Genomic DNA, 21,066 nt, shown 5'->3' with positions numbered 1-21,066 from the left:
GCTAGAAAAGGTAACAGTAGCTTGTAAAAAAAAATGTTACAACAGGTACCATCTTTGAAATTATAACAAAAAACACCTTAATGCATATGGGGAACGGGAGTAGAACCTCACACCAATTGTCACCCTGGTCAGTTAAGAACACAATTTGCTCAAACTCAGTAAAGTTGGACAAAATGAGTTTGTAAACAACTTCGGTATATTCAGGTGGGGAAGATTAACAAAGTTCTACTAGGTTAGTTCTGATCCAGACAGAGTGCATTGTAGCTTTCTGTGTATGGGGAGGCAGTCTATATAGTTAGTATATATTTATGTATTAGCTGTGGCCTGGGTCGACTTCACCGAAACATGTTTGAGCTTTCACTGTGGCTGTAGTTCCCTGTGGCGCCTGCAGGGGGCGCCGGGTACGAGCTGCGAGTTACTGTCCGTCCACTGTAGAACAGTAGCATCCATCAAGAGGTTTGGAGATGCTCTCTGACTCATTTCTATTTTATAATAATTGAACTTTATTGATTTAACAATGGAGAAATCATATATTTTACCAAGATTTCCAGGTTAAAATCCGAGGACAAACTCTAAACTTGCCTCGTTTTAATCCCACACTTTTACCATTTAGTCTGTGCTATTTACTTACCCTGTCAATAAGTATGACTGCACTTTGCAGTGTTCGTGGTGGTTTCCCACATGTCGAAGCGGCTTGATATTTGGGGCGTCAGGGGTGTTGTTCCCTGCTGCGTCTGTGCGTCGCAGAGGAAGAGCGTCTGGCAGCGAGACGCTCGCTCCTGCGCGTCAGTGACGGCGCGTTCACGACACCGGTACACTGGCTGCATGATGGCCGAGGGAGGCGGACCTGAGTCGGGCGGCGCGGCGGACTCCGACTCAGAGCCGGTAGCCGCACAAATGCCGACCCCATCCATAGAAAACCAAAAACAGACTATCGGGTCACTTTTGAAGACGACTTTAAAAAAGGGCGACGAATGGTAAGGACCGGCGACATTCAAACGTTGTTTGTCTTAGTCAGGGGCTAGCTAGCATGAAACAGGAAGTGCTAACATGCTAAAGCTAACGAGCAGCGACGAAAGCCCCCAAACCGAAAGCTGTTGCGCTAATGGCAAGCTAATGACACAGAGGGTAGCATGCTAACAGCTAATCGGTCCGACTGTTGTGGTTGAAGACCACGAACACAAACGTTGGTTTATAAAAGACCAGACGTTCACCCAGACAAACTTTACGTACAGAGAAATAACCGTAACGCCCGTTTCATAAGTTGGGAGAAGCTAACTGTTTTGGGATAGCTAGCAGGCCCCGTGTTTATCTGACAGGGCTTTCGTCCAGTCAAACCGGCTTTCTGACAAGAGATCATAGTTTTTATTCATCGTCATTTTGGCAATGCAGTTCAAGATCTTGAGAAACGGACCGGGCTGACAAGTACAGACTAGATCATACTCGGTACAAACTCCTTTTAATGCACGGTAAAATGGGAAATGGACAGAAAAGCAGTTATTTACTTTGCGTTAGTTCGGATCAGAGGTCTCAAACTCCAGTCCTGGGGGGCCGGTGTCCTGCAGCTTTTAGATAAGTCTCTCCTTCAACACAGCTGAGTCCCACAGCAGAGCTTGGCTGCATGCTAGTGAGGCGGTTTAGCCATTTGATTCAGGGGTGGAGGGCAAAGGACACATCGAGAAGTTTCAGGACACCCTGGCCCTCAACGATTGCAGTTTGAGACCTCTGGTTTAGATGATATCCTAGAACTGAAGACATGACTGGTCGCTGTAGATAGTCAACAAGCGCTGTAATGAGAACAGACATTTATTTACAGTTCTCTATAAAACTAAGTATTATTTTTGGTGTCACGTGGTTCTGCGTCTCCTTCTCATAGTCTGGCAAAGCCTGGTTTGCATCGAAGAGCAAAGCTGGTAGTGCCGAATGACTGCTCAACGCTTCCAACTCAAGCCTGTTAACTAAAGGAGACGCTTTAGACGAGATTAGCTCGGAACTAGCTTGCCGTTACTATATCTGCAAATGCCAAGGTGGTTTGGTGTTGCGTAATGTTCTGTGAAGGTATAAGGCTTTGTGCGCGTTTCTTATTAACCTCCCCCTTTGTCACTTCTTACCCTTTTTTTCTAAAAGACGAGAGAAACGGGCTTCCCTCGGACTGGTTGGCTTCTAACTTTGAACCGATGTCGTTTTTAGGTATCTTATAGACAGTCGGTGGTTCAAACAGTGGAAGAAGTACGTGGGATTTGACAGCTGGGATATGTACAATGTTGGGGAACGCAGCCTCTATCCAGGACCAATTGATAACTCTGGGCTGTTCTCAGGTAAAATTGGAGAAATCTGTATTCTCAGGTTATTAATTTCTAGGAAAAAAACACTTGTGTTTCTTAAAGCGAATGCTTTTCTTTTTAATCTTAAAGACCAGGAGACTCAGGCCCTGAAAGAGCACCTTATAGATGAGCTGGACTATGTCCTCGTACCCACTGAGGCGTGGAATAAGCTTGTCAGCTGGTATAGCTGCCTGGAGGGCCAGAGACCCATTGTCAGGAAGGTACAACTCCTTTTTTTTTTTTTTTTTTTTTTTTGATTGCATGCCATTTTGATTTATGGCAAGCTATTGTCTGCGCTTTCCTATAATGTTGTCCTTATCCTCTAGGTGGTTGAACATGGCATGTTTGTGAAGCACTGTAAGGTGGAAGTCTATCTGCTTGAACTCAATCTGTGTGAGAATGACAACATGGAAAATGTCATCACGCGCTATTTCAGTAAAGCTGACACCATAGGTATGAAGCGGGTCCGGATTTCCGTACGAACCAGAGGCACTTTAAGGTTTGTGTGCTCGTTTTTCACATTGTGGTCCTTCTGTTCCCAGACACTATAGAGAAGGAGATGAGGAGGTTGTTCGAGATCCCTTCAGAGAAGGAGACCCGGCTCTGGAACAAATACATGAGCAACACCTACGAGCAGCTGAACAAGCCAGACAGCACTGTGCAGGATGCCGGTCTTTTCCAGGGGCAGGTAGTTCAGACTTTTGGTATTTCGATTACACCGACAGAACTTGGAGTGCAAACACGGCAGCGTGTTGGGATGTTCTGAGGTCTGTGTACCTACATAATTCATTCAAAGCGTTGCATTAAAAAACAGGAGCATCGCTCTGCCTAATGCAGAGCTGCACATTAGCCCCACAGGAAGGTTAGTTTGTCTTCTCCCTAATGATGGATCTTATCTTGTGATTGGTTGGTGCAATATTGCAAATGTTGCTTCACTTTCTACTTAAATGAATGATGAATTTGGTGGAGGCTAGAGAAGCGTCTTTCAGAATAAAAAACTAAATCTACAAAAACAATCAGCGAACTTTGATTTGTTTTGGAAGCTCAAATGAAACAAATTTCATGCTTTCTATGAAACAATTAATAATCATCACGCAGAGTGATGAGCCAAGATATCAGGTGTTTATTTCTGATGATTTTTATGATTGTGGTTTACACCTAACAAAGCAAAAATGAAAGTTCTCAGAAATGATTAGAAACTGTTATTTTATCACCAAACTCTTGGCCTGCTACAAAGTAATGTCCATGTACCCAGTGCTTGGTTGGGGCTCCTTTTGCATTATGTTGCATCCCCTCAGCGTAGTGTAGCAGCAAGCAGCCTGTGGTTCTGCTGAGGTGTGTTGGAAGCCCAGGTTGCTTTGGTGGTGACCATCAGGTCATCTGCATTGCTGGCTCTGGTGTCTCATCTTCCTCTTGACAACAAGCCGTATTATGCTGGAGAGTCAAAGCTCAGTAAGACCGAAGATTGTCACTGACTGCAGAAACTTCACCATACTGGACGTCAAAGAAATTGAATTTGTGGCTTTCTACTCTTCCTTCAGAGGAATATTGATCTTGATAAGGGAACAAAATTGACTTTTGTCTGAACAGATGACTTTGGACCACGGAGCGACAGTCCAGTTCTTTTTTTTTTTATCGTTTGCCTTGATAAAATGCATCTGTTCCTGGCTTTACACCAGGATTGCTACAGTTGTAGCTCTGGTCTTGGCTTCCTCTCTGTGGATGGATTTTTTTTATTTTTTTTTTTTTATGATATTCTACTTTATTGAGATGTCCCTGTAGATATGGCTGATGGTTAGCTAATGTGTTGACATGATCGCAGTGAAAGGCTAAAATTAAGGCATGATCAAATCTGTTTAAATAAGTATAGATTAAAACTGAACATTTTTACACAATGCGCTATACATCGTTTGAGAAACCCCTCCGGCACCTAACAATGACTTTGCAGCAGCGAACATATTTATGGTTAGCTTTTAACCTGAGACGTAATAGCTATGAAGTAGATATAAATTTACCAAGCTGGGCTTTTATTCTGCTCATTTTCCCTCAGGTTCTTGTGATCGAACGCAAGAACGAGGACGGCACGTGGCCCAGACAACCCTCGCATCCCAAGTAAGCAAAACGCTACTTTAAATATAAAATGGTCAAGGATTTTTTTTTTTGTCTTGTAAATAGTTGTTGTTGTTATTGTTGTTGTTATTAGTATTATTATTATTGTACGTAGTGGATTCAGAGTACTCTCTGAAAAGTGCTTCTGCTCTCTCCAGGTCCAGTGCCACTCCCTCCAGGAATTTTACTACCTCCCCGAAACTCTCCTCAAACTCATCAGCTAGCGCATCGCCTACAGTTACCAATGGCGACAGCAGCAGTAGCCCTGGATACGCTCTCAATAACAGCACTTCATCTAGCAACAGGCAAGAAATCTGTTCTCATGTCTTTCCTCTCATTTTCTTCTCTTGCATGTAATTAGTTGTTTCAACATTGTGTGTGTGATGAGGGGGGGGGGGGGTCCTATTTATGCATAGAACAGCCAGGTAATGCATTTTACACGAAAGCAGGTGGTTCCTCCTTTGAGCCAAGAGCTCTACCATTGAATTTAAAATAATTAAATATAACTGCGGAAGCAAAAGTTTAGTGAGAAAACCTTTTTGCATTTGTGAAAAAAGTGTTTTATTTTCCCCAGTTGCCCAAGTGGTGAGTTTACTCTTAAAGTCTAATATTTATAATCCGCTTAGCTGCTTTCCAAGGGAACGCATTATTGCTTTCCTGCAGAGTTTGCTGGAAACACTTTTTTTTTTTTTTTTTTATCATAGAGATCCTGAGAAATTAGACAGGATACGCTAATGCCCTGAAGACAACAAACTTTTATTGAATTGTGGAAAAAATTGTCCCAGGCTACTTTACAGATTTTTTTTAGGGGTTGCCTGATTTTATCAATGCACTAAATAAAAACAGGAATGGGGTCTTTATGATCTTCTGATGGATATTGGCACTAAATACATTTGTTTCCTATCTTATCTTGTTTATTAATGTGATTTTTGCTTTAAACCTGTTTATATGGGTTTGTGTTAAAATATACATCATTTATTTTTGGCACTGTAGCTCCTTTCATGGATAGATTGTGTTAAATTTGCCATTTAGAAGTAATGCTGCTAAAGCTTGGGTCGTCATCTAATTTACATATTTGTTTGTAGATTCCAGAACGTCTAGTGCTTTCGGTAAAGTCGCCATTTAAACAAGTCGCTAAAAGTTGTTGATACAGGAAGTAGCAGGTGATGTTGGTTTAAAAAACAACTATATTTTAACTTTTTTTTATATTTAAATTCATTTCAATCTCTTTTCATATTTAAATTCATTTCAAACTCTGATTATGGTTAGTTTAAGTGCACAAATATAGGCTATACATAATATAGTGTGTGTATATATATCTCATATACTTTACATTGTTTTCACATATTTTTTAAAAACCTTCATTCTGAAGGTTTAGCGTTTTGCTGTAGCGGTGCGCCCTCCTCTGCTCGGCGCCTGCCTGGTGTTTCTTGTTTCCTTGGCAGTTTTGTATAACTGTACAAAATTACTCGTTATAATGCAGGGGGAAGGCTGCACTTTGTAAGAGTTCTTACCAAAATATTACTTTATTCTTGTAATTTTCCAAAGAAAAAAGAAAAAAACAATCACCACTTGCCATAATGGGGTCACCAGTCTCTGGCACTGTTACTTTGGGGGTCGCAGGCTGGAAAGTTTGGGAACCCCTGCCTTACATAACCGTAGAGAGGACTGCTGACCTGCCTGCCGTCCAGCAGGCGGATATTAATAGCCTCTGCAAGGAGATATTTTAATTTATCGAAATGGACCTGTGGCCTGTATGTGTTTCAGGGTTCCAACACAGTCTGGGAAATTATTCAATTCGCTTTTAGCCTTTTCTAGTTCTAAATAAGTCTGGGTAAAAGAAATTATTCCATTGGCCAGTCCAAACCAGCTTTATTTCTAAAGGGCTTTAAAACGCCATACAGGACAAAAGTGCTATACTTGTATTAATAGACACAAGAATAATGGCTCATATATAAAAAAGGGGTAGGAGTAATCATGCAATACACAAGAAACGGGCAAAACAATGGAGTAAAAAATCACGTTGTGTCAAAGGCCAGAGCCATGAGATGAGGTTTAAGAAGTGATTTTTAAAATGGAGAGAAGAGTGGAGGCGCTCAGAGAGGTAGGATGGGGCAACACTGATCAATATTTAAAATGTTTTGTGCTTTGCCCAATCACAGCTTGAGATTTATTAAATTCAGATTGTTTTTGTTTATTTTGATCCTTCCAACACAAAAAAGGCAGTTTCACTCCGTTTTGGATTTTAAATTGGACCTAAGGCTCTTAAGATGGGCCTAGTTCAGAAGCAACGGTGTGAAAGTGTTGTTTTTCCTTATTATTTTTACTAACCGAATAAATGTAGCACAGAATACGAATTACACTTGAATCTAAAATCTGTATTTTTAAAGTCCGCCTTAGATCTTTAACAGTTGATTTAAATTAGAATTAAGATTGAAATAGACCTTTTCCACGTTAAAAAAAGCCAACTCACTGTTTTCACGATTTGTGAAACATTCTGCTCATAAAACCCAACTAGGGAAATATTTAAAGGGTTGAATTAAAACAATCTCTCCAACCCAAATTATTTCACTCTGCTTCCATGCAGTAGAGCTCTACGGAAGAGGATTAGGGCCATTAAAAAAAAAAAAAAAAGTCTATTCAATTCTGACTTTTTTCTCAGAATTCTGAGATTAAAGTCAGAATTCTGACTTTTTTTCCCCGAGCTTTGATGGGTGATCTGGAAAATTCAGTCCAGCAGCAGTAACAAATGGCCTCTCTCCACAGATATGGGGGCTACAACTCATACAGCTCGTCCTACAACTACAGAGAGTCGCAGTCGCAGCCTGGCCTGTGTGGTCTCAGCAACCTGGGCAACACGTGCTTCATGAACTCTGCTCTCCAGGTAAAAGAAAGCAAACCGACACGAAACGCCTTCAAAGGTCTGCAGCTTACAGGAGGAGAAATGTTTATTCACTTTACATAATCCACTCTCTCGTTCCTCTTCCTCCAGTGCTTGAGCAATGTGTCTCCACTCACAGAGTACTTCCTCACGGATCAGTACGAAGCAGAGATCAACCGCGAGAATCCTCTGGGAATGAGGGGCGAGATCGCCGAGGCTTACGCCGACCTGGTGAAGCAGATGTGGATGAGCCGCAGCAGCTACGTGGCCCCGCGCACCTTCAAAGTCAGTTTTGCTTCAGACATAATCTGAGAACAGTCCTGTTGGTGTGAAAGCTGTGAAATGAAAGGCGGGTGAGGAGGAGGAGGAGGAAGAGGAGTAACGTGTGCCCGTTGGTCTCCAGACCCAGGTGGGACGCTTCGCGCCGCAGTTCTCAGGCTACCAGCAGCAGGACTCTCAGGAGCTGTTGGCCTTCCTGCTGGACGGGCTCCATGAAGATCTGAACCGTGTCAAGAAGAAGCCTTACCTGGCCCTGAGGGACGCAGAGGGTCGTCCAGATGACGTAGGCAGCATGCTTTTAAAACATCGTCAAAGCAGCATTTGAGGCTACAGGGTTTCTGCTACATGTAATTCCTCATGGCGCACAGCCACACCAAAATAAAAGCCGCCACACCTTCAGAATGAATCTAAGTATTTGTTAAAACAATGTAAAGCATACAATATGGCATACTGCATATTTACACATATATTCTAATTATAATCAGTTTAAAATGAATTTAAATATCACAAAATGTTAAAATCTACGCCGGTTCCTGTCTCGCTGCGAAGCTGCTAGTGTCTGAAGCTTATGAGCTGCACTGCTCTCTGTAGTGAAAGAAAACTGGAGACGAGAGATCAGCGTTGCAAACATTGTGACTCTGTGGCTAGATTCAGGGACTTTTCTGACCCCAAATGGCAACTAGAAACAAATCTAGTGACATTTCTGTCTTTTCGGCAATTTTAGCGACTTCACGAGAAAGCAGCAATCTCTCTCTCAGCTGCTAGAGCTGCGTGAGTCTCTCCCTACTTCCCTCAGCGCGGTCTCACAGGCACATGAAGCTGCTGCTGCCTCGTTCTGAAAGACCTGCATGCAGTCAGAGCAAAGAGGGAAGAGAGGAGACCTGCTCCGTTTTCACATTGCAAACGCAATGATTCCACCCTGGATTACAATACAGTTTTTAATCTGGTCTTTCTTTTTTTTTTCTGAAACTGTTGCACTAAAATAAGTAGCTAATTCCACACAATTTGTGCCTCTAACTGCCTTTTTGGTAAAGTTACATGCATTTAGTGTGGATTCAGGCAATGTTCATACATTATTTCATAAAGTAATCTCAACACATGTTGCATTTCAATGACATTTAACAGTAATGTATTTAATTATAGTTTTGCTACAGTCTTAAAGTTGCGTACAATGAAGTCTTTCACCTTGGGTTGTTTGATTTACAGATTGTTGCCAAGGAAGCCTGGACAAACCACCGCTTGCGCAACGACTCCGTCATAGTCGACATTTTTCACGGCCTCTTTAAATCCACACTGGTGTGTCCGGAGTGCTCCAAAGTGTCTGTGACCTTTGATCCGTTCTGCTACCTCACGCTGCCTCTCCCCATGAAGAAGGACCGCACCATGGAGGTGTTTCTGGTCCGATCAGACCCTCAGTCAAGACCCACTCAGGTAATGTCAGACCCAGGCTTCAGCTTTCATTAGGAAGACGGATCAGAACCCAAACTGTTTGGCTGGTTCTCAGTACTTTCTGCACTCGTTTGTTTTCACATTTGCTCACAGTACTTCCACAAACTTCAGTCTGCAGGTTGTTTGTGATGGCCCAACGTGAAGTAAAAGGGAAATGACACACGGACTGGAAATTCTGGCAGAGTCTGTGGCAATTTCTGCAATAACAAAACCCAATTACATTCTTCTTTTAAAATGCACAGCAAAACGGCAAAGAATAATGGCGTTAAATCATATTTAAAGATGGAAAGAATGTTAAAAATCTAAATATTTCTCTTACAAAAACAGTTTTGGAAAACTAGTTTAAACAGCAAAGGCAACAATCCCCCATACGGCCGGTTTTTTGGAGTCTGCAGACCTGATCAGAGTTTATCGTCTCGATTTAATTAGAATTCAACCTTTTTGCTTTTATCTCAATGAGAAGTCTGATAATTGCTCATCCTATTCAGTCCCTTTTACTCTGAAACTCTCGAATTGGGTGCAAAGAATAGTCTACTATGTGTAACTAAATGTCTGTATAAATACAGATATTGTGTGAAAGCTTCAGAGGTTTGTCAGACAAGATGAGGCGAAGACGGCGCATCATGAAGACCAAGGAAAAAACGTCTTTCTAGAGAGGTCATTGTGTTCAAATGGGTGTGTCATTCTGCTGAGCTTATTGTTCGTTAAACATCTCTTTTTGGATATTACTGGTTCGTGTGCCTTCTATCTCCTCTTCTTCTACCTTGTTAAAGACATTTTTATTTTATTTCAGTGGGACTTCCTGGTGACTTAAAGGTAGAAAAATGCAGGCCAGTCGTGAAAGAAAAGCTGTTTGAGGCTAAAATAACTTGATACTGAGGTGGAGGTTGTTTTATCTTCCAGCAGGATGAAGCCAGGGCTACCAGCAATCAGTTTAACTCAAAGGCTGATTTGACAGAAGACCGTCCAGCCCAGAATCTGGAGACAGACTTCAAAATAGGTGGAAAAAGTCCAGGCAGAAAATCAGCCTCTTAATGTGTAAAGCCGGTAGAGACGGATCCCAGGCGGCATGCGGACGTAATTTCAGTGCCAGGTGGTCCTGAAAAGACGGAGCGCAGATAAACGCTGCCCTTTTAGGATGTTTATCTGTAGAAGATAGTTTGGAAAGCTCGTTTTCCTCGCACTAACCGCACAAATCCCCAACACAACACACTGAAGTGGAAAAGTTGAAGGGGTTTGAATACTTTTTCAACGTCCTACAGACATTTTTAACGTATTTAATGAAACCTTTCCCTCTGCGCTGTTCTTCCTTGGCAGTACCGAGTGGTGGTCCCCAAGCTGGGGCCAGTGATGGACCTCTGCAGCGCCTTGTCCAGACTCTGCGGGATTCCTCCCGAAAAGGTCCGATTTCCTCCCGTTGTTAATGGCTTCATTTGGGCTTCGGTCGGCGCTCACGACCCACAACCCTCTCGTGTTTTGCAGATGGTGGTCGCAGACGTTTACAATCACAGGTTCCACAAGATTTACAGGCGGGATGACGCCCTCACCCAAATCATGGACAAAGACGACATTTTTGTGTAAGTCTCGTGTCCCCGAAAGTCGACCCCCCCCCCACCAGACGCTTTGTGATTAGGTTTTGGTCTTGAACCCGGCGCGTGTACGGCCTTTGCAGATACGAGGTCCAGGAGGAGGACAGCGAGAGGATGAACCTGCCCGTCTACTTCAGGGAGCGCCACTCCAAACACGTCGGCGGCTCCTCTAGCACCCTGCTGTTCGGCCAGCCTTTACTCATCTCCGTGCCCAGACATAACCTGTTAGCCGACATTCTTTACGACAGGATCCTGGAAAGGATCGGGTAAGGAGCGACCGGATGAGTATATGTAGATTAAAACGGACTCTGTAGTCATGATTGCTGCTTTCTGTCTGCAGACGCTACGTAAAGCAGCAGCAGCAGCAGCACAGTGCTAACAGTGAAAGCAGAGCGTCAGCCTCTGCCACTCTATCCAGCTGCAGTCAGGCTCCTGAATGTTCCACGTCGTCTACCGCCAACGCCAGCCTGGGCGCCTGCGGCAGCCCCCGGTCGGACGGCGCCTCGTGCAGCGCCAGCTCCAGCAACGGCAGCAACCACTCAGGAACCGGCAACGAGGCTAACGGGCTCTGCGACGGTAGCTAGTAGTTGTAGTTATGGCGGTATGATCGGGGGAAAAAACCGCATTCTCACAATAAGCTGTTCATTGTTTGGTGTGAAGAGGAGGCCATGGATCACCAGGGGAGTCCTGAGCCAGAGAACGGGCAGTCTGAGGAAGAGGAGGAGAGCGTAGACCTGGAAAACGGCTCCAAAGGAGACGCGGCGAAGCTCTTCACCTTCAGCATCGTCAACTCCTACGGAACGGTGAACATCAGCCCGCTGCCTTGCAACGGAAACGTCCTCAAACTCAACCGTCAGTGCTCCTATTTTTTTTGAATGTAATTTGAATAAGTTGTTTTCATTTTTTTTAAACCACTTGGTGCCAAACAATTTTTTTTCCACTGCAGCTCATTCTACCGTGGCGATCGACTGGGACACAGAGTCGAAGAAACAGTTTTATGATGAGCAGGAAGCAGAGGTCAGGGGGCCCGATTTTATTTTATTTATTTTTTTCCATCTTTCTTATTTTATATTTCAGCAATGCGCTCCAACACACCACATGCAAACTCACTGATATTTATGCAAATATGTGTTGAAGGCCTATGAGAAGCACGAGAGCATGCTGCAGCCTCAGAAAAAGAAAACCACCGTGGCTCTGCAGGAATGCATCGAGCTTTTTACCACGATGGAGACGCTGGGAGAACATGATCCTTGGTAAAGATTGTTATTTTTTTTCAGTTAATACAATGTGAAAGTTACATTTGTACCACTGTATATTAATAACTAAATTACTATTTTTTGTTAAATGCAGGTATTGTCCAACGTGTAAAAAACATCAACAGGCAACAAAGAAGTTCGACTTGTGGTCGCTGCCCCGCATTCTGGTCGTCCACCTGAAGCGTTTCTCCTACAACCGATGCTGGAGAGACAAGCTTGACACACTGGTGGACTTTCCCATCAGGTATAAAACTAAATACGATCATTAAAAATAGGTTGAACTATAACTTAAAAACAAATGACCGCATGTGTTTGACACTGCAAGGCAGCCAAACCCAAACTGTTTTTAAGCTTCCAGCACAGAACAACCAACAAAAAAAGGTTATAATCAATGAATTCCTCACAAGAACCAAAATCAATGAATTCCTCCAGTCTGATACTAAATCATTACAAGCACACTCATGGGTATTATCTGATATTACCGTTTTATACGTTGTTCAGCAGGATGGGTTTGGTGGTGGGTCAGTGTTGGTCTGGCCAGGCATCTCCATGGAGGGACGTACGGACCTGTAGTGGATACATTATGGCACCTGACTGCCATCAGGTGTCAGGATGAAACTCTTAGACCAGGGGTGTCCAAAGTCCAGCCCTGGGGCCAATTGTGGCCCTCTGAATGATTTTGGGTGGCCCTCAATCACAATTGAAGAATGGCCTAAATTAGGTTTTGCCAGCTCAGATGGTTGAGGCGATGCACTTTTAAAAAAAAAACTGGGCAATTTTCACTGATATGAGGCCTTTCAAAAAAAAAAAAAAAGACACAAATTAAAATCTTCTTAAAAGGGAAAATGTAAGGTGCAAATATATTTTTGTCTTTTTTTCAGACATATTTTTGCTTTGAATTTAAGTTGACAGTAAATGCCTATTGGAAAAAAGACAAACTTTTTTCCAATAGGCAGACTTGGGTGCACCCATTTATTTAACTCGGCAAAGTAAAGCAGGAGTGAGCCCAGCCCTGTTCTCGTTGCTGAAAAGACACAAAAGGAAAAGAAAAAGATGATCAACCCAAATGATTTAGGATACTGTTTGCTGGGCGAACCTGCAAGAATCTTGTTTTGTTTCAAATCTAAAACAATATACTTGTTTCATTAAAGTATTTTTTGTTTGTAGTTTATTGTTGAGCCAGTAAAAAAAAAAGAAGAAAAAACAGTTTTTTGACATTTTGATAAAAAAAAAAAAAGGGTTTTAATTTTCTGGCCCCTGAGTTCTTTCTACATTACATTATTGGCCCCCATGGCAAAATGTTTGGACACCCCTGCCTTAGACCCATCGTTAGAGCCTTCACTGCTGTAGTGGGTCCAGGGTTCCTCCTGGTGCATGATAACGTCCGGCCTCATGTGGCATGGGTATGAAGGCAGTTCCTGGAGGACGGAGGAATTGATACCATTGACCAACCTCTGCTACCCTGACTTGAATCCAACAGAACATCTCTGAGGCATCATGTTTAGGTTCCCCAGGTTCCACCTCGGACCGTCCAGGAGCTTTTCAGTTTCACTTCCTCTGTGACTTCGGATCCAGCGCTCAGCGGGACCAAACGATGTGTTCCTAACCGATTTACCCATTTCAATATCAGTACCGACATCCAGCAGGATTTGTTTTTTCCAATTAAGATCTGAAGTGCTTTCTGTCTTCCTTTTGATATTTTGAGCAGTGTATACAAGTTTTTAAATGTGAACCATAACGCTGAAACTCCTGCAGGACAGGATTGTTTTAAACTGGAACAAAAAAAAAACACATATGTGAAGGAAGAAATGCTGAATGTGAACTCGCTCACTTGTCTTGGAGACCTTAGATCAGACGTCAAAGAATGAGAAAACCTTTAGTTCCTTGTTTTTTAATTTGTAAATAATGAGTTTTACCTCTGTGCGAATCTATTTGTTTGTCATTAGAGGCAAGATGTGTGTGTGTGTGTGTGTGTGTGTGTGTGTGTGTGTGTGTGTGTGTGTGTGTGTGTGTGTAAAATGGAGAAGTGGCCTCAGGATTGTGCAGCCTTCCCAGCTACAAAATCACATGCCGACTTCTGTTTGGAAACTCGTGTTGCTGATGTTTGGGTTAAAAAAGGAGTTGCGCAATTTTCAAAAGCGTTGTTTTTCTCGGCCTAAATCGACAAACCGATTGTCTGTCGACAGGGACCTAAACGTGTCGGAGTTTGTCTGCGACCCAAAAGCCGGGCCTTACGTCTACGACCTCATTGCTGTTTCTAACCACTATGGAGGAATGGGAGGCGGTCACTGTGAGTCAATGTATTTCCCCTACTGATTTTAATCCACACCTTGTTACCATAAGACGTTGTTGAAAAGTATTTCTAATTCAGTCGTTACCAAACCATGAGTCAAAATTCACACTTGGGTCCAACACATACCGAAAGGTGCAGTAAGTAAGAAATTTACTGCCAAATCAACCTAAAGTAAGAAAATTAGTTCTCAAAACAGAGTATTTAGTATTTTTTCTTTGCAAAAGAGCAGCAGCCTGCAAACACAGAAGCCAGTAAGCGAAGCGGACCAGAAATAGAGCAGAATACAACATTATAGACCTGTCCTGTGGAAGTAAAACTTTACAACAGCAACACATCGTTTAGAAACGGCACATTAGATTGTCATTGGCAGGCTGTTGTACCAATTTGAGCCACTAGGTGTCATTATGACGTATTCCTCCTTTTAATGTGTCTTAATAGCCTTACGGTGTCTGTGTGATCAGATCAGCTCTTTCTGGCTAAAATAAAGAGCCTGAATGGTGGTTTGCTAACGCCCTCTGTGTCCTGAAACAGACACGGCTTACGGCAAGAATAAAATGGACGAAAAGTGGTATTACTTTGACGACAGCAGCGTCTCGTCTGCCTCAGAAGATCAAATTGTGGTGAGTCTGACTCTTTAATGATTGCTTTATGCACTAAAAGAATGACTCTTTTGTCTTCTCAGCTTACCGTCTGCCGTGTCCGGTGTCCTTGTCGTAGCGTAACCCTAACCCCGTCGTCTCGTTGCAGACTAAAGCAGCCTACGTGCTCTTCTATCAGCGCAGAGACGAGGAAAGCCCCCCCAAACCCGAGCCGTCGGCCTCGCTGGGAGGAGCCACCGAGGCGGCCGACGACCACATGGACACAAACTGAGGAGCCTTGACTAATGAACACATCCTGGATAAAAAAACGACAAAAAAACTTGCTGATTAGAGACTCAGTGCTTCATTAGTGGTAGAGGACTCCACAGACTCATTATCCCCCTTCGTTCCTCTCGTTTATTTGAATCTCGTCTGTTTTCGTCTCCAACGAACGGCCGAAAAACCGAGAGGCTTCCCTCCCGCAGCAGGTGATCGTAGCGTACTAGTCTGGGACGTAGGAGGAACGCGGATAAGTACAAGCTCTCGCCGGAGGAGCAGACTGTTAGAAGTGCCCCGCAAATTCTTCTGTCGCCCACGAAATCATTGAATTATTTAAAAGAATTAAAAAAATAAAGCCAAATCCTCATATTGTTTCAACCAAAGCGATTCTAGGTATTTATGAAGAGACGACGCGGACGTTAGCAGGGTACTGGCGCGGTGCCCGTATGTGTTGTTGAAATTCTCGCTGTGTTGATGTAAATGCAAGTTTATTAGTGTGTGATGTGCGCACAGAGTAATAACCACGGGAGAACCTGTGCTGCGTCCTGATTGGTGGATTTCACCGCTGCTTCAGCGTAGCGGTGGCAGCTCTGATGCATCAAGGTTGATTTTTTTTTTTTTTTTTGTTTGTTTTTTTTTTTTTGACATTGGACTTGACAAGTTGAAGCGAGTCGGCCTTGCTCTTGTTTTTCTGTTTTTCTTTCTTTTCTTTTTTTTTTTTTAAATAAAGCACAGCTTGATCTTTGCTGTCTCTTGGGCCCGTTAACGAGAAGATTCCCACCCTCCTACGAGTTTTCTTTTTTTTTTTTTTATAATCTAAAAGAAATAAGCGGCCTTTTTATTCCTGCAAACCTGACGAGAAGGAGGCACTTTGAAATCTTCACGAGTACATAATCTACCTGCTCCTGGTGTATTTAGTCAGAAAGGCGTGGCGTGGCCGAGGATCAGGCTCCGTCATGCCCTTTCTAAATCACTTAAGTCTTTTTAAGGGTCAGTTGATTGCTGCTGGATCAGAACCAGCTCACCTCGCAATAGCTCGTCCTCTTTAGTCATGTGCATTCATGCAGCTCTACTGAAATGCCTGTTCTTTGATGTTTCAAAGCACACCGAGTGAAAGAAATAAACTGGTATAAAAGTAGTTTTATTCGTGGACTTCTGTCGCCCACTGTGTGTGTGGGTGGGGGGAATTGGTGCATTCGGTGGAAAAACCCGAGCAATTTTCCTCCTCTGGGTCTAAAAACGCTGGTTTCTCTGGTGTGGAAAGACTTTCTTGTCATTACTGGCACAAAGTGAATGCAGTTTAAAGTGTCTTAAAAATTATAACGAAGAGGATGGAATACATTCTATAAAAGGATGTTTGTGTTTACACTGTCGTGTGACCAGAGGTCTGGACTCTTGTTGCAGTAGCGTATGTACGGGAGGGGCTACGTCTGCTGGTTGGATCTGGCATAGTGGCTCCATTCACAGATAAATTGTGTGCAGATAGGAAAAAGTTTCTACCTGTTATAGTGTGAGTGCTGAAAATTCCTGGAAGAAAGCTACATTTGGTGGGGAGGACAAAAATGCGTAAAAGTATGTTGGTTCATAAATTGTCTATCAAAGCTGTTTTTAAAAAGGATTTGATTTCCTATAACAAAAGACTGAGACCCTCAACGAGGTAATTATACTAATTGCATGAATAAACCACAAACTGCTTTACTGCTATTTGATTTTGCTGAGTTAAGATTGCTTTGCAAAACTATTTGTGAATCAGTTCATATTAAAACCAAAGAAGGTTTGGCATAATAGAAGTGGAAGGAAAAAAGGATATTAGAGTCCTTTAAAAAAAATAATAATTCAGAAACATGTACATATGTACTCAGCTCCCTTTTAATCTGATAACCTAAAAATTAATTGCAAGCCGTTGCTTTCAGGAACCTTTACTGGATGTTGTCCAGGTAAAAAAAAAAAAAAAAAAAAAAAAGTCCATGAGCCAAGGCCACACCTAAACTGACTCAGGGAGAGTATTTAGCAGATCTGCACACCACACTTTCCAAATGTTTAGTAAAAAAAGAAATAACCCTAAATAACCTTCTACTTTAGCTGAGTATAAATACTTTAATGCTCAGAAATGTGCTTTAGTCTGACCCAAAGCAGTGATTACATGCAGACACTTGATGCTGGCTTTGTGCTGCAGAGTAACCTGTAGTTGCAGGTGACGCAACCTTAATTAGCAGCCACTCCTGGCTGCATGATGGACTATGATCTGCAGCAGTGCGTAAGCACAGGAGGCCGCAGGTCAAAACCCCAAAAGCACAAAGCAGCTATTTTGCCAAATGTTTTCAACTTTTCTTCCTGAGGAGTGAAAGAGGATCAAAAAAAAAAAAAAAAAAAAAAAAAGGCAATGCGGCCTGGAGCTTCATTGCTAATCAATTTAAAAAAAAACAAAAAAAAAAAACAGACAAGAGTTTTGGAAAAGACTTCATTTATTGGTCGACGTCATCTTATCACACCGCGGCTGTGCTTTACATGCAACTGATGCAGCCGTAAACGTTGCACCTTTTTACATTTCATCCGACACCCCCCTTACACCTGGTTTCAGAGGATGTCTTCATGTAGTAGAAACGGCAAAGCGCTGCCACATCAGACACACGAGAGCACAGAGGAGGAGGTCAAAGCCACCGAGCCTGTAGAGAAACCCAGGACGGATTACAAGCGGGCCTAGGTTTGGACGGGGTTGGGTTAGTTAGCCTGGCTGAGGAGCTTCTTGATGTCTCCCTCGATGTCGCTGGTGAGGAACCTCCTGCTGTAACGCTTGAAAGGCACCCCGTCCGGCCCAACCAGGAACTTCTCAAAGTTCCAGGACACGTCGTTCCTGCTCACCGGGCTCCACATGATCAGCTTGGGGTCGTTCATCAGGGACGAGGGGTCGTCGCTGGGGAAGGGCAGCTTCTCTTTAAGGAACACAAACAGGGGATGGGCGTCCTTCCCGTTGACGTCCACCTTCTCCAGGAGCTGAAACTTGGGCTCGAAGCCGTTTCCGGGACGGACGTGCTTCAGGGACAGGAGGATCTCCTCGTTCTTGCAGTTCTCCTGCGGGTTGATGGTTAACAGTGTTATTAGATAGCGGCCTCTCTCATGCTTGCTCTTATCTAGATCAAGAGGGACAAAGGAAAGAAAAATCTACTTCCTTTTTCCTGGTGAGAGTTTTTTTTTTTTATAAAAAGACTATTTGAGCCTTCTCAGAAACCACTTAAACAGCCACTTTCTGGTTTACTACATTAAAAAAGTAGCTATTTTATAACATTAAAAAGTAGAAATTGCACATTTCTGTAGCTGCTGGGTGTAACTCTTGTTCAACCACAATTTCCTCTTTTCGGTCAACACATCTCAAAACTCAAAAACTACTCGCACATGGAAGGAACAATCTCCCAAAGTAATCTAGAACATAATAAAAGCCTAATCTCTTCTATCTAAACTGATTTTCTTTCTTCCCCAAGCCAATCGAGACCATAAACACGGAAAAACTGACAAAAATAAATAATAAAAAAACAAAACTCAGAAACGATCTGTAACGCCGCCCCTGTAGTGAACAGGAAGGTCAGTAAAGGTGGGTCTCCTCACCTGGTGGCCGAACTGGTTGCAGGGTACTCCCAGGACGACGAGCCCCTGGCCGGCGTACCGCTCGTGGAGCTCGTTCATCTGGGTGTAATCCCTGACGGTCGTGCCTCAGAGAGACGCGACATTCTCAATGAGGACGACTTTCCCCTGAAGCGACGAGAAATTCAGCGTCTCTCCCGTCAGCAGTTTGGCCGCCAGGCTGTAAAACTTCGACGCCATCGTTCAGTTGTTCCTCCAAGGATGCCGCGGAGCTCAAGTTCACCGCTTTTTGTGCGCCGTCTTGCTCCGCCCTCCACGGTTCTTAGGGCGTCAAAGAGTCTAAGTTTCGCTTGTCAAGATAGTTACCTGTCTACAGCTTCAGGAGGCGTACATTTCCTTCGTGCGTTTACGTAGACGCTTCATCACGTGCTGGAGCGCCGCCATATTGGATGGGTCTCTCCTACTCAAAGCTGGCATAGGAGCAAACGTGAAAAAACGCAGAGGGAGCCACTTTGGCCGTAATTTCTGCATCTTACGGTTACAATAACCGACAAGAACTACTGAAAGTAGATGAGTTTTTACTTGGTGAGAACAAAGCAGAAACCCAACAGATGGACCAACATTTTCTGTTTGTTAATTTGTTATCGCCGTAATTCACAAATTAAGGCTCGCACGCCGGAGTTACAGATGTATGAAACTCCGTATGTATTAAAGAATTCTAGTCAATGATTTATTTATCTTATTCCTTTGTTTTTCCTATGTATGTCTGTAATGTTTTACGCTCATGTACAATAATTTGAATGTCTTGTTACTGAAAGTGATGTATAAATAAACTTACATTACCTTACCTTACATGCAAGAAGTTGTGCAAAACAGTTGTTTTCAAGGATCTTAAGCTCCAGCCCTATTTGCAAAGCACAGTAGTGAAAGACATTGAAATGACCTGGAAATTTTAAAAAACAATTTTCCAGGCCTTTTAAAAACATATGTGTGTGCATGCACAGCACGCATAAATATAAAGAAATTATTGGTGTGTAGCGAAAGCTCAGACTTGTACATGTGTGAGAGAGAGTAAATTATTTTTTTAATGAACAATCCAATTTTTTTTTCTTTTTTAAAATATAAAATATATTAATTTATACATTTATTAATTTGTAATAACACATGTCTTTGTTAATAGCATAAAACAAAGTATTTCAGGATGAAAACGCATATTTATTTACATATTTAGCCGGGCCAATGGAATCTCGACCGGAGGCGTTGCAGTGTCTTGGCGACTCCAAAGTGACCTGCCCCCACAGAGCCATGGACCATCTGGAGCACCTTGGCCCGCAATTGTTTGGGCACCAGCAACTGGAGAACGTCACGCTGTGCTGCTGGAGCTTGCCACTGTCGATAAAGGAGCCCACCGTGGCAACAAATGGTGGACCACTGGGAGTACAGTGCCTTAGTCTCTGGATCTAGAGCTGCTATCGCCTCCCAGGTGGGCCGCTGGCCAGCCTCCACCCACTGCTTGATCCGAGCGAGAACAGGATCCCGATCTTGTTCCTCCTGCAGTTGTTCGGCCTCCATAACTTCCACACCATCCACAGACTCTTCGGTCACCCTGAGACACCTAGGATGTTGTGGGTTTTTGCTGGTGACTTGTAGAGCCACGGTCTGGGGGCCCATTGACTCACGTCCTTCCACCCGTTGACACTGCTTACAGCCAATTCCTGTTGCACACGGCCGGCGGGACAGGGCATCAGCATTGCCATGAAGCCGACCAGCCCGGTGAACGATTTGGAAGTTGTAATCCTGCAGTGCCTCCAACCACCGTGCTAGTTGCCCCTCTGGCTCTTTGAAATTCAGCAACCAGGTCAGGGATGCATGGTCAGTGCGAAGAAGAAACTTCCTCCCATAGAGGTAGTGGCGGAAGTGTCGAACCCCCTGGACAACAGCCAGCAACTCCCGCCGGGTGACACAATAGTTCCTTTCTGCCCGGCTGAGGGTGCGGCTGTAATAAGCAACAACCCGTTCTCCTGTCTCTCCCCCTTGCGAGAGCACCGCCCCAATGCCTCCATCACTGGCATCAGTATCCAGAATGAAGGGTTGGTTTGGGTCAGGATACTGCAGTACTGGGGCCCCCACCAGTGCCATCCTGAGGGCAGAGAAGGCAGCAGCACAGTCTTCATCCCAGTGGAAAGTTTGTCCCTTTTGGGTCAGCCGATGCAGGGGGCTGGCGAGAGTGGCAAAGTCCTTTACAAATCTCCGGTAATAGGAGGCTAGCCCCAAGAAGCTACGCAGCTCCTTAGTGTTCCGAGGCTCTGGCCAATTTCTCACTGCACTGACCTTGTCTGGGTCTGTAGATACTCCGGCTGCACTGATGATGTGGCCCAGGAAAGTGGTCTCTCTCCGGAGCAGGTGGCACTTCCGTGGGTGAAGTCGCAGGTTAGCCTGGCGAATGGCAT

General features: G+C 43.6%; 2 protein-coding genes across 2 annotated transcripts; one reads left to right on the top strand and one right to left on the bottom strand.

Annotated features, from left to right (window-relative positions):
* The first annotated feature begins 666 nt into the window (after positions 1-666).
* Positions 667-16,175, top strand: usp4 (ubiquitin specific peptidase 4 (proto-oncogene)). Its single transcript, XM_036151555.1, has 22 exons — positions 667-977; positions 2,191-2,318; positions 2,415-2,545; positions 2,651-2,777; positions 2,867-3,012; positions 4,375-4,436; positions 4,592-4,738; positions 7,200-7,317; positions 7,426-7,599; positions 7,718-7,876; positions 8,800-9,024; positions 10,360-10,443; positions 10,525-10,619; positions 10,715-10,897; positions 10,972-11,207; positions 11,292-11,483; positions 11,578-11,648; positions 11,769-11,884; positions 11,982-12,131; positions 14,074-14,177; positions 14,712-14,800; positions 14,928-16,175. Exons 1-22 carry the CDS (start codon positions 682-684, stop codon positions 15,048-15,050), a joined length of 3,156 nt encoding a protein of 1,051 aa, XP_036007448.1. The 5' UTR covers positions 667-681; the 3' UTR covers positions 15,051-16,175.
* A 1,309-nt stretch (positions 16,176-17,484) lies between these two features.
* Positions 17,485-18,932, bottom strand: LOC105927167 (glutathione peroxidase 1-like). The gene is made up of 2 exons (XM_012863807.3): positions 18,641-18,932; positions 17,485-18,109 (listed from the first exon to the last, which is right to left on the bottom strand). The coding sequence occupies exons 1-2, from the start codon at positions 18,854-18,856 to the stop codon at positions 17,759-17,761; spliced, it is 567 nt and encodes a 188-aa protein (XP_012719261.1). The 5' UTR covers positions 18,857-18,932; the 3' UTR covers positions 17,485-17,758.
* Between the last annotated feature and the right edge of the window lie 2,134 nt (positions 18,933-21,066).

The sequence above is a fragment of the Fundulus heteroclitus genome, chromosome 20 (genome assembly GCF_011125445.2).
Source record: "Fundulus heteroclitus isolate FHET01 chromosome 20, MU-UCD_Fhet_4.1, whole genome shotgun sequence".
Classification (NCBI taxonomy): domain Eukaryota; kingdom Metazoa; phylum Chordata; class Actinopteri; order Cyprinodontiformes; family Fundulidae; genus Fundulus; species Fundulus heteroclitus.
The sequence above is the reverse complement of the archived record's forward strand: the minus strand, read 5'-3'. Positions and strand labels throughout refer to the sequence as shown.